General features: G+C 60.2%; 1 protein-coding gene across 9 annotated transcripts in view; it reads left to right on the forward strand.

Annotated features, from left to right (window-relative positions):
- Positions 1–12,168, forward strand: part of NSDHL (NAD(P) dependent 3-beta-hydroxysteroid dehydrogenase NSDHL) — a 42,922-nt gene that overhangs the window by 1,175 nt on the left and 29,579 nt on the right. For 2 of the 9 annotated variants that reach the window (XM_075941222.2, XM_075941225.2), the window contains exon 2: positions 10,765–10,818. The exons of 4 other annotated variants lie outside the window; for them this stretch is intronic. In XM_075941222.2, the coding sequence (XP_075797337.1) occupies positions 10,798–10,818 (21 nt within the window). In that variant the 5' untranslated portion in view covers positions 10,765–10,797. Of the gene's footprint in view, positions 1–8,110; positions 8,516–10,764; positions 10,819–12,168 lie in introns of those variants that run through there. 3 more of the 9 variants (XM_075941224.2, XM_006111331.5, XM_075941223.2) reach the window with 3 other exon arrangements.

Genomic DNA, 12,168 nt, shown 5'->3' on the forward strand with positions numbered 1-12,168 from the left:
GCCGGGGTTGGTAGGAGAGCTGTGGGGAGTGTTGGGCCGGGGTTGGTGGGAGCTGTGGGGAGTGTTGGGCCGGGGTTGGTGGGAGAGCTGTGGGGAGAGTTGGGCCGGGGTTGGTGGGAGCTGTGGGGAGAGTTGGGCCGGGGTTGGTGGGAGCTGTGGGGAGTGTTGGGCCGGGGTTGGTGGGAGAGCTGTGGGGAGAGTTGGGCCGGGGTTGGTGGGAGAGCTGTGGGGAGAGTTGGGCCGGGGTTGGTGGGGGCTGTGGGGAGTGTTGGGCCGGGGTTGGTGGGAGAGCTGTGGGGAGAGTTGGGCCGGGGTTGGTGGGAGAGCTGTGGGGAGAGTTGGGCCGGGGTTGGTGGGAGAGCTGTGGGGAGAGTTGGGCCGGGGTTGGTGGGAGCTGTGGGGAGTGTTGGGCCGGGGTTGGTGGGAGCTGTGGGGAGAGTTGGGCCGGGGTTGGTGGGGGCTGTGGGGAGAGTTGGGCCGGGGTTGGTGGGAGCTGTGGGGAGAGTTGGGCCGGGGTTGGTGGGAGCTGTGGGGAGTGTTGGGCCGGGGTTGGTGGGAGCTGTGGGGAGAGTTGGGCCGGGGTTGGTGGGAGCTGTGGGGAGAGTTGGGCCGGGGTTGGTGGGAGCTGTGGGGAGAGTTGGGCCGGGGTTGGTGGGAGAGCTGTGGGGAGTGTTGGGCCGGGGTTGGTGGGAGAGCTGTGGGGAGTGTTGGGCCGGGGTTGGTGGGAGAGCTGTGGGGAGAGTTGGGCCGGGGTTGGTGGGAGAGCTGTGGGGAGAGTTGGGCCGGGGTTGGTGGGAGAGCTGTGGGGAGAGTTGGGCCGGGGTTGGTGGGAGAGCTGTGGGGAGAGTTGGGCCGGGGTTGGTGGGAGCTGTGGGGAGTGTTGGGCCGGGGTTGGTGGGAGCTGTGGGGAGTGTTGGGCCGGGGTTGGTGGGAGCTGTGGGGAGAGTTGGGCCGGGGTTGGTGGGAGCTGTGGGGAGAGTTGGGCCGGGGTTGGTGGGGGCTGTGGGGAGAGTTGGGCCGGGGTTGGTGGGAGCTGTGGGGAGTGTTGGGCCGGGGTTGGTGGGAGCTGTGGGGAGAGTTGGGCCGGGGTTGGTGGGAGCTGTGGGGAGAGTTGGGCCGGGGTTGGTGGGAGCTGTGGGGAGAGTTGGGCCGGGGTTGGTGGGAGCTGTGGGGAGAGTTGGGCCGGGGTTGGTGGGGGCTGTGGGGAGAGTTGGGCCGGGGTTGGTGGGAGCTGTGGGGAGTGTTGGGCCGGGGTTGGTGGGGGCTGTGGGGAGAGTTGGGCCGGGGTTGGTGGGGGCTGTGGGGAGAGTTGGGCCGGGGTTGGTGGGAGCTGTGGGGAGTGTTGGGCCGGGGTTGGTGGGAGCTGTGGGGAGAGTTGGGCCGGGGTTGGTGGGGGCTGTGGGGAGAGTTGGGCCGGGGTTGGTGGGAGAGCTGTGGGGAGTGTTGGGCCGGGGTTGGTGGGAGAGCTGTGGGGAGAGTTGGGCCGGGGTTGGTGGGAGAGCTGTGGGGAGTGTTGGGCCGGGGTTGGTGGGAGAGCTGTGGGGAGTGTTGGGCCGGGGTTGGTGGGAGAGCTGTGGGGAGAGTTGGGCCGGGGTTGGTGGGAGAGCTGTGGGGAGAGTTGGGCCGGGGTTGGTGGGAGAGCTGTGGGGAGAGTTGGGCCGGGGTTGGTGGGAGAGCTGTGGGGAGAGTTGGGCCGGGGTTGGTGGGAGAGCTGTGGGGAGAGTTGGGCCGGGGTTGGTGGGAGAGCTGTGGGGAGAGTTGGGCCGGGGTTGGTGGGAGAGCTGTGGGGAGAGTTGGGCCGGGGTTGGTGGGAGAGCTGTGGGGAGAGTTGGGCCGGGGTTGGTGGGAGAGCTGTGGGGAGAGTTGGGCCGGGGTTGGTGGGAGAGCTGTGGGGAGAGTTGGGCCGGGGTTGGTGGGAGAGCTGTGGGGAGTGTTGGGCCGGGGTTGGTGGGAGAGCTGTGGGGAGTGTTGGGCCGGGGTTGGTGGGAGAGCTGTGGGGAGAGTTGGGCCGGGGTTGGTGGGAGAGCTGTGGGGAGAGTTGGGCCGGGGTTGGTGGGAGAGCTGTGGGGAGAGTTGGGCCGGGGTTGGTGGGAGAGCTGTGGGGAGAGTTGGGCCGGGGTTGGTGGGAGAGCTGTGGGGAGAGTTGGGCCGGGGTTGGTGGGAGAGCTGTGGGGAGAGTTGGGCCGGGGTTGGTGGGAGAGCTGTGGGGAGAGTTGGGCCGGGGTTGGTGGGAGAGCTGTGGGGAGAGTTGGGCCGGGGTTGGTGGGAGAGCTGTGGGGAGAGTTGGGCCGGGGTTGGTGGGAGAGCTGTGGGGAGAGTTGGGCCGGGGTTGGTGGGAGCTGTGGGGAGAGTTGGGCCGGGGTTGGTGGGGGCTGTGGGGAGAGTTGGGCCGGGGTTGGTGGGGGCTGTGGGGAGAGTTGGGCCGGGGTTGGTGGGAGCTAAGGGGAGAGTTGGGCCGGGGTTGGTGGGAGCTGTGGGGAGAGTTGGGCCGGGGTTGGTGGGGGCTGTGGGGAGAGTTGGGCCGGGGTTGGTGGGAGAGCTGTGGGGAGTGTTGGGCCGGGGTTGGTGGGAGAGCTGTGGGGAGTGTTGGGCCGGGGTTGGTGGGAGAGCTGTGGGGAGAGTTGGGCCGGGGTTGGTGGGAGCTAAGGGGAGAGTTGGGCCGGGGTTGGTGGGAGCTGTGGGGAGAGTTGGGCCGGGGTTGGTGGGAGCTGTGGGGAGAGTTGGGCCGGGGTTGGTGGGAGAGCTGTGGGGAGAGTTGGGCCGGGGTTGGTGGGAGAGCTGTGGGGAGAGTTGGGCCGGGGTTGGTGGGGGCTGTGGGGAGTGTTGGGCCGGGGTTGGTGGGAGAGCTGTGGGGAGAGTTGGGCCGGGGTTGGTGGGGGCTGTGGGGAGAGTTGGGCCGGGGTTGGTGGGAGCTGTGGGGAGAGTTGGGCCGGGGTTGGTGGGAGAGCTGTGGGGAGAGTTGGGCCGGGGTTGGTGGGAGAGCTGTGGGGAGAGTTGGGCCGGGGTTGGTGGGGGCTGTGGGGAGTGTTGGGCCGGGGTTGGTGGGAGAGCTGTGGGGAGAGTTGGGCCGGGGTTGGTGGGGGCTGTGGGGAGTGTTGGGCCGGGGTTGGTGGGAGAGCTGTGGGGAGAGTTGGGCCGGGGTTGGTGGGAGAGCTGTGGGGAGAGTTGGGCCGGGGTTGGTGGGAGAGCTGTGGGGAGAGTTGGGCCGGGGTTGGTGGGAGAGCTGTGGGGAGTGTTGGGCCGGGGTTGGTGGGAGAGCTGTGGGGAGAGTTGGGCCGGGGTTGGTGGGGGCTGTGGGGAGTGTTGGGCCGGGGTTGGTGGGAGAGCTGTGGGGAGAGTTGGGCCGGGGTTGGTGGGAGAGCTGTGGGGAGAGTTGGGCCGGGGTTGGTGGGAGAGCTGTGGGGAGTGTTGGGCCGGGGTTGGTGGGGGCTGTGGGGAGAGTTGGGCCGGGGTTGGTGGGGGCTGTGGGGAGAGTTGGGCCGGGGTTGGTGGGGGCTGTGGGGAGAGTTGGGCCGGGGTTGGTGGGAGCTGTGGGGAGTGTTGGGCCGGGGTTGGTGGGGGCTGTGGGGAGAGTTGGGCCGGGGTTGGTGGGAGAGCTGTGGGGAGTGTTGGGCCGGGGTTGGTGGGAGCTGTGGGGAGTGTTGGGCCGGGGTTGGTGGGAGCTGTGGGGAGTGTTGGGCCGGGGTTGGTGGGAGCTGTGGGGAGAGTTGGGCCGGGGTTGGTGGGGGCTGTGGGGAGAGTTGGGCCGGGGTTGGTGGGAGCTGTGGGGAGTGTTGGGCCGGGGTTGGTGGGAGCTGTGGGGAGAGTTGGGCCGGGGTTGGTGGGAGAGCTGTGGGGAGAGTTGGGCCGGGGTTGGTGGGAGAGCTGTGGGGAGAGTTGGGCCGGGGTTGGTGGGAGAGCTGTGGGGAGTGTTGGGCCGGGGTTGGTGGGAGAGCTGTGGGGAGAGTTGGGCCGGGGTTGGTGGGAGAGCTGTGGGGAGAGTTGGGCCGGGGTTGGTGGGAGCTGTGGGGAGAGTTGGGCCGGGGTTGGTGGGAGAGCTGTGGGGAGAGTTGGGCCGGGGTTGGTGGGAGAGCTGTGGGGAGAGTTGGGCCGGGGTTGGTGGGAGAGCTGTGGGGAGAGTTGGGCCGGGGTTGGTGGGAGAGCTGTGGGGAGAGTTGGGCCGGGGTTGGTGGGAGAGCTGTGGGGAGTGTTGGGCCGGGGTTGGTGGGAGAGCTGTGGGGAGAGTTGGGCCGGGGTTGGTGGGAGAGCTGTGGGGAGAGTTGGGCCGGGGTTGGTGGGAGAGCTGTGGGGAGAGTTGGGCCGGGGTTGGTGGGAGAGCTGTGGGGAGAGTTGGGCCGGGGTTGGTGGGAGAGCTGTGGGGAGAGTTGGGCCGGGGTTGGTGGGAGAGCTGTGGGGAGAGTTGGGCCGGGGTTGGTGGGAGAGCTGTGGGGAGAGTTGGGCCGGGGTTGGTGGGAGCTGTGGGGAGAGTTGGGCCGGGGTTGGTGGGAGCTGTGGGGAGAGTTGGGCCGGGGTTGGTGGGGGCTGTGGGGAGAGTTGGGCCGGGGTTGGTGGGAGCTAAGGGGAGAGTTGGGCCGGGGTTGGTGGGAGCTGTGGGGAGAGTTGGGCCGGGGTTGGTGGGGGCTGTGGGGAGAGTTGGGCCGGGGTTGGTGGGAGAGCTGTGGGGAGTGTTGGGCCGGGGTTGGTGGGAGAGCTGTGGGGAGTGTTGGGCCGGGGTTGGTGGGAGAGCTGTGGGGAGAGTTGGGCCGGGGTTGGTGGGAGCTAAGGGGAGAGTTGGGCCGGGGTTGGTGGGAGCTGTGGGGAGAGTTGGGCCGGGGTTGGTGGGAGCTGTGGGGAGAGTTGGGCCGGGGTTGGTGGGAGAGCTGTGGGGAGAGTTGGGCCGGGGTTGGTGGGAGAGCTGTGGGGAGAGTTGGGCCGGGGTTGGTGGGAGAGCTGTGGGGAGAGTTGGGCCGGGGTTGGTGGGAGAGCTGTGGGGAGAGTTGGGCCGGGGTTGGTGGGAGAGCTGTGGGGAGTGTTGGGCCGGGGTTGGTGGGAGAGCTGTGGGGAGTGTTGGGCCGGGGTTGGTGGGAGAGCTGTGGGGAGTGTTGGGCCGGGGTTGGTGGGAGAGCTGTGGGGAGAGTTGGGCCGGGGTTGGTGGGAGAGCTGTGGGGAGAGTTGGGCCGGGGTTGGTGGGAGCTGTGGGGAGAGTTGGGCCGGGGTTGGTGGGAGAGCTGTGGGGAGAGTTGGGCCGGGGTTGGTGGGAGAGCTGTGGGGAGAGTTGGGCCGGGGTTGGTGGGAGAGCTGTGGGGAGAGTTGGGCCGGGGTTGGTGGGAGCTGTGGGGAGAGTTGGGCCGGGGTTGGTGGGAGCTGTGGGGAGAGTTGGGCCGGGGTTGGTGGGAGCTGTGGGGAGAGTTGGGCCGGGGTTGGTGGGAGCTGTGGGGAGAGTTGGGCCGGGGTTGGTGGGAGAGCTGTGGGGAGAGTTGGGCCGGGGTTGGTGGGGGCTGTGGGGAGAGTTGGGCCGGGGTTGGTGGGAGAGCTGTGGGGAGAGTTGGGCCGGGGTTGGTGGGAGAGCTGTGGGGAGTGTTGGGCCGGGGTTGGTGGGAGAGCTGTGGGGAGAGTTGGGCCGGGGTTGGTGGGAGCTAAGGGGAGAGTTGGGCCGGGGTTGGTGGGAGAGCTGTGGGGAGTGTTGGGCCGGGGTTGGTGGGAGCTAAGGGGAGAGTTGGGCCGGGGTTGGTGGGGGCTGTGGGGAGCGTTGGGCCGGGGTTGGTGGGAGCTGTGGGGAGAGTTGGGCCGGGGTTGGTGGGGGCTGTGGGGAGAGTTGGGCCGGGGTTGGTGGGAGAGCTGTGGGGAGAGTTGGGCCGGGGTTGGTGGGAGAGCTGTGGGGAGAGTTGGGCCGGGGTTGGTGGGAGAGCTGTGGGGAGTGTTGGGCCGGGGTTGGTGGGAGAGCTGTGGGGAGAGTTGGGCCGGGGTTGGTGGGAGAGCTGTGGGGAGAGTTGGGCCGGGGTTGGTGGGGGCTGTGGGGAGAGTTGGGCCGGGGTTGGTGGGAGAGCTGTGGGGAGAGTTGGGCCGGGGTTGGTGGGAGAGCTGTGGGGAGAGTTGGGCCGGGGTTGGTGGGAGCTGTGGGGAGAGTTGGGCCGGGGTTGGTGGGAGCTGTGGGGAGAGTTGGGCCGGGGTTGGTGGGAGAGCTGTGGGGAGAGTTGGGCCGGGGTTGGTGGGGGCTGTGGGGAGAGTTGGGCCGGGGTTGGTGGGAGAGCTGTGGGGAGTGTTGGGCCGGGGTTGGTGGGAGAGCTGTGGGGAGAGTTGGGCCGGGGTTGGTGGGAGCTAAGGGGAGAGTTGGGCCGGGGTTGGTGGGAGAGCTGTGGGGAGTGTTGGGCCGGGGTTGGTGGGAGCTAAGGGGAGAGTTGGGCCGGGGTTGGTGGGGGCTGTGGGGAGCGTTGGGCCGGGGTTGGTGGGAGCTGTGGGGAGAGTTGGGCCGGGGTTGGTGGGGGCTGTGGGGAGAGTTGGGCCGGGGTTGGTGGGAGAGCTGTGGGGAGAGTTGGGCCGGGGTTGGTGGGAGAGCTGTGGGGAGAGTTGGGCCGGGGTTGGTGGGAGAGCTGTGGGGAGTGTTGGGCCGGGGTTGGTGGGAGAGCTGTGGGGAGAGTTGGGCCGGGGTTGGTGGGAGAGCTGTGGGGAGAGTTGGGCCGGGGTTGGTGGGGGCTGTGGGGAGAGTTGGGCCGGGGTTGGTGGGAGAGCTGTGGGGAGAGTTGGGCCGGGGTTGGTGGGAGAGCTGTGGGGAGAGTTGGGCCGGGGTTGGTGGGAGAGCTGTGGGGAGAGTTGGGCCGGGGTTGGTGGGGGCTGTGGGGAGAGTTGGGCCGGGGTTGGTGGGAGCTGTGGGGAGAGTTGGGCCGGGGTTGGTGGGAGCTGTGGGGAGTGTTGGGCCGGGGTTGGTGGGAGCTGTGGGGAGTGTTGGGCCGGGGTTGGTGGGAGCTGTGGGGAGTGTTGGGCCGGGGTTGGTGTGGGCTGTGGGGAGTGTTGGGCCGGGGTTGGTGGGAGAGCTGTGGGGAGTGTTGGGCCGGGGTTGGTGGGAGAGCTGTGGGGAGTGTTGGGCCGGGGTTGGTGGGAGAGCTGTGGGGAGTGTTGGGCCGGGGTTGGTGGGAGAGCTGTGGGGAGTGTTGGGCCGGGGTTGGTGGGAGAGCTGTGGGGAGTGTTGGGCCGGGGTTGGTGGGAGCTGTGGGGAGTGTTGGGCCGGGGTTGGTGGGAGCTGTGGGGAGAGTTGGGCCGGGGTTGGTGGGAGCTGTGGGGAGAGTTGGGCCGGGGTTGGTGGGAGCTGTGGGGAGAGTTGGGCCGGGGTTGGTGGGAGCTAAGGGGAGAGTTGGGCCGGGGTTGGTGGGAGAGCTGTGGGGAGAGTTGGGCCGGGGTTGGTGGGAGCTAAGGGGAGAGTTGGGCCGGGGTTGGTGGGAGCTGTGGGGAGAGTTGGGCCGGGGTTGGTGGGAGCTGTGGGGAGAGTTGGGCCGGGGTTGGTGGGAGCTAAGGGGAGAGTTGGGCCGGGGTTGGTGGGAGCTGTGGGGAGTGTTGGGCCGGGGTTGGTGGGAGCTGTGGGGAGAGTTGGGCCGGGGTTGGTGGGAGCTGTGGGGAGAGTTGGGCCGGGGTTGGTGGGAGCTAAGGGGAGAGTTGGGCCGGGGTTGGTGGGAGAGCTGTGGGGAGAGTTGGGCCGGGGTTGGTGGGAGCTAAGGGGAGAGTTGGGCCGGGGTTGGTGGGAGCTGTGGGGAGAGTTGGGCCGGGGTTGGTGGGAGCTGTGGGGAGAGTTGGGCCGGGGTTGGTGGGAGCTAAGGGGAGAGTTGGGCCGGGGTTGGTGGGAGCTGTGGGGAGTGTTGGGCCGGGGTTGGTGGGAGAGCTGTGGGGAGTGTTGGGCCGGGGTTGGTGGGAGAGCTGTGGGGAGAGTTGGGCCGGGGTTGGTGGGAGCTGTGGGGAGTGTTGGGCCGGGGTTGGTGGGAGAGCTGTGGGGAGTGTTGGGCCGGGGTTGGTGGGAGAGCTGTGGGGAGAGTTGGGCCGGGGTTGGTGGGAGAGCTGTGGGGAGAGTTGGGCCGGGGTTGGTGGGAGCTATGGGGAGAGTTGGGAGGGGGCCAGGGTTGGTGGGGGAGCTATAGGAGAGTGTGGGTGGGGTTTCCTGAAGTTGGGTCAGGATAGACTTAGGTAGTTTCTAGTTTGGAGACTTATGGGCTGTGTCTGTCCTGTATAGGCGCCATTTTATTATGCATGGTGGGAGAAGTGGTGTCACTAGGCGAATTGTGAAGGCACAGAAATCTTTGATTTAAAATTCATTACTTCTTTTATGTGCTAAATCTCATAATATTTCAGGCCCATGCTTCAGTTTTTGAAGATTGGAGACTGACAATGCTACCTGCAAAAATCTACTTGATAAAATTCTAATAGCTACTACCTTATCTTCAGTTTTTCCCTTGAGTCGTCTTTGGTTACACCTGCAAACCTCAGTTTGTTAATCATAACTGGTCTAGGGACAAACTGATATTTTTTCCTCCTCAGTTTGTAAACAAATAAGGTAAACTCCTAATTAGTTACATGACAGGCCCAATTCGTTACTATGTTCATTTGCTCCTGCAGTTGTCTCATTCGTTTTGTCTTTAAATTGTCTTTCTTCTGTCAGCACAGTGGGATCTTAATTCTAATTTGGGAGTTTGCACTACCCTTAGTATTAGAATTTTTTTATGTTATAATGTTTCAGTCCTGTCCTTGCCATTGGTTCCTCTACCTCTGGATATGCAGATGGTCTTCAACATGTCTGCAGTAGTTATTGAAGAGCAAAGTGTGACTTCTCCCAGAGTGGTGAAACTGAGGGTTGTGGGACTGAGAGAGAGTGTTGGGGTGGCTACAGGGCTGGGTAGAACTGAAAGGAAAGAATTGTAGGGGCAGAACCCAAACAATAAACTCACATCTGGGAGAAGAGGCAAGAATGGGAGTCAGAGATGCTGAAATGGCTTCCATTGTTTGGGGGTTAGGCCAGAGAATGGGGCCTGTAGAGGTAGGAGCAGGCAGGGATCCCTGCGATCCATCTGCAGTAGGGATGTTAGATATAGTTTATTTTACTAATCGTGTAGCTGCAATAATTTTTAGTGGTTACATGGTTATTAAAATGCTGCCCCCGGGGTGAAACAAGCAGCTACTGTGCTCCTGACTCCTCTCTTGGGAAGCCCCTTGCCCATCTCATGTTACTGCCTCTGTAACAGAAGCAGCAGCGCATGGTGACAGGTGGAGCAGCTACATGAGGGGAGCTGGTTTAAAAATTGGTTCTCTGCAGACCAGCTCCCACCTGTTGCCTTGCGCTGCTGTCTCTGATACAGAGGCAGTGGCATCCTTTGTGTGTGTGTGGGAGGGAGGGGGAGCAAGCTCCCCATGAACAGAGGCTGCTCCAGCATCTCATGGCAGCAGCAAGGGGAGCAGGTGCTTTTGGGGAGCTGGCTTTTAAGCCGGCTCCCCACGTGTACCAGCACCCACCTGCACTCCACAACCCCCAGTTCTCCTGCTGCGACCTTTAATGAGGATAATGCCTTATCCATTAGGCCACTGGAGGACCCAGTCCACCTCCCTAATTTCAGCTGTTGTCTTATTCTCCCTACTTTCAGCTGGTGCCAGCTCCAGTCCCCCAGGAAACTCATGGGATCCAGTGCCCATGGAGAGCCGGCTTAAAAACTGGCTCCTTACAGTCACTGGCTCCTGCTTTCCCCCCTCTTCTGCTGCCTCTGGCTGCATGTAGTCATTTGGATTAACTGATAAGCCCAGTTTTATCGGTTAGTCCTTTAAATGACTATAGGCTAACATCCCTAATCTCCACTCCATCTCCTGAGTCTCAGTCCTTTCTTTCCTCCCCCATTTTCAAAGAAATTATGTTGCACAGTTGCTGAGGTGTTTGCATTATAGTTTCCAATTAGGAGATGGCATGGCAGTTTAAACAGGCTAAAATGAGAATGATTTGCTGATTAAGAGGTATTTTTTCCACAGATTCAATTACCTGAGATCTACATAAATCTCTTTGGAGTTCTGTCACTGTCATCTTTACATCAAATTGAATTGCAACTAATTTATATTTCTTATTTTAAAATATTGATTAGAGCGCCACTTTGTTGCTGAGAAGTTTTATTAAAAAAAGCCATTTTGTTTTTGTTGGACCAACACAAAAACTGTGCTGTCTCTACAAGGATCAGGCTAGCAAGTAAAATGTACAAGATTGATCCAGGTTACTCATCTGCAAGGTTCATAGAATCATAGAATCATAGAATAATAGGACTGGAAGGGACCTCAAGAGGCCATCGAGTCCAGCCCCCCGCCCTCAAGGCAGGACCAAGCTCCACCTACACCATCCCTGACAGATGTCTATCTAACCTGTTCTTAAATATCTCCAGAGAGGGAGATTCCACCACCTCCCTTGGCAATTTATTCCAATATTTGACCACCCTGACAGTTAGGAATTTTTTCCTAATGTCCAATCTAAACCTCCCCTGCTGCACTTTAAGCCCATTACTCCTTGTCCTGTCCTCAGAAACCAAGAGGAACAATTTTTCTCCTTCCTCCTTGTGACACCCTCTTAGATATTTGAAAACCGCTATCATGTCCCCCCTTAATCTTCTTTTTTCCAAACTAAACAAGCCCAGTTCATGAAGCCTGGCTTCATAGGTTAATGTTATACAGGAAAAATCTGTGCCTTCCAGACAAAATGGCAGGTATTTAAATTCTTTGCACCACTCTAATTGATGAATTAGATGTAATATGTTAAAATATTAACATCTTTTTTTAAAGGGATTAGATTCGCAGTGAATCCTTCAAGAAATGGCCATTCAACTCAGACCAGTAAGTTCAAAGAAAATATTTTTTCTAAATTTTTGTAAGTATCACTTGTTTTTGTGGAGTTTCTTCAGAAGATAACAGGAAGAAAAATTGGCAATCTGTCCAGTGAAGTTAGGGACTGTTTGCCGCGCTGCTTGAATAATCACTTCAGATATTACTATCGGGGAAAGGAAACTAGAGTTATCACAGGATCTGTTTATAAAGTAATAGCTCTTGCAGCTTTAACAAGATTCAGGGATGTGCCTAATACACATTTAGGCTTCATCTACACAACAAAAACCCACGAGTTTGGAGATTCAAGTAGAGTAGAGTTGTAACTTGATAACAGTAATCCAAGCTTCTGTGCAGATGGGTAATTTTCTCTTTTTTTTGTTTTTTGTTTTAAACCATGTCCCCAGAACTTTTTAGAGCAGGGGTAGACAAAATACATCCCACTGTTATACTTAAAAGAAGCACACGGGATCTTTTTCAGGGGGATAAGGCAACACACCGCATTTATTGATAATATAATAAAGTAGTATATGCAATTACACACACATCCTGCTGATGGAATAGTTACCAGTTTTTGCTTGACCCAAGTTATTGGCCAGTTAAGTTGAGTATGAAGGAGGAGCGGGGTCCTTGTCAGTCTGGACTGATGCTCCAAGTCATAGCAGGATGGAACCCGAAGAAACATACAAGACACCCCATCCTTTATAGGATTTTCCTTCCATGCGATTCTATGCATTTTGACTTGTCAGGCCTTACTCAGTTATCCAGTATCACAATCAGTCTTTCTGAGACATATGTTAATCTGGAAGTTGTTCTTGCAGTCATCTGATATCAGCATGCTGATGACCCCTGAAGGGTTGATGTCTTCCCGCGAAAGTTTATTTGGTTCCCTATCAAGCGGTGCTTGCCACTAACTTCAGGGTGTGTCAATCTGCCTCTGTCCAGTTTGAGTCTTCAGTGTGCTTTAGCTTAGTTGATCATTATTTGGTGCTTCTCAGTCTCCAGCCCCTCCTCTGACCATTTGGGCATGCAGAGGCCTTCACAGTTCTTTCTCCTAAAACATTCTCTCTCTCATTCGCATAAACAATACACTTACACAGTTGCAGTACAGAAAAAGGGTACTTTTAGTCACTTTAACAAAGTTACAGTCTCTCAACGTTAAACTTCTTTCTATCTATTACAAGGCCTTACCTAATATTAAAGCAAAAGGATGGAATGATGTTAACATCAGAACATGCTAACATCAAACAGAGCTGGAACTAACAAATAAAGCTGCCTGGCCTGTCTGAACCCTATATCTTGTATTTAAGTTTAATCCAAACCTTATGCTATAACATGCACACATTCATTATAACTAACTTA

Source organism: Pelodiscus sinensis, chromosome 13 (genome assembly GCF_052426305.1).
Source record: "Pelodiscus sinensis isolate ZL-2025 chromosome 13, ASM5242630v1, whole genome shotgun sequence".
In the NCBI taxonomy this organism is placed as follows: Eukaryota; Metazoa; Chordata; order Testudines; family Trionychidae; genus Pelodiscus; species Pelodiscus sinensis.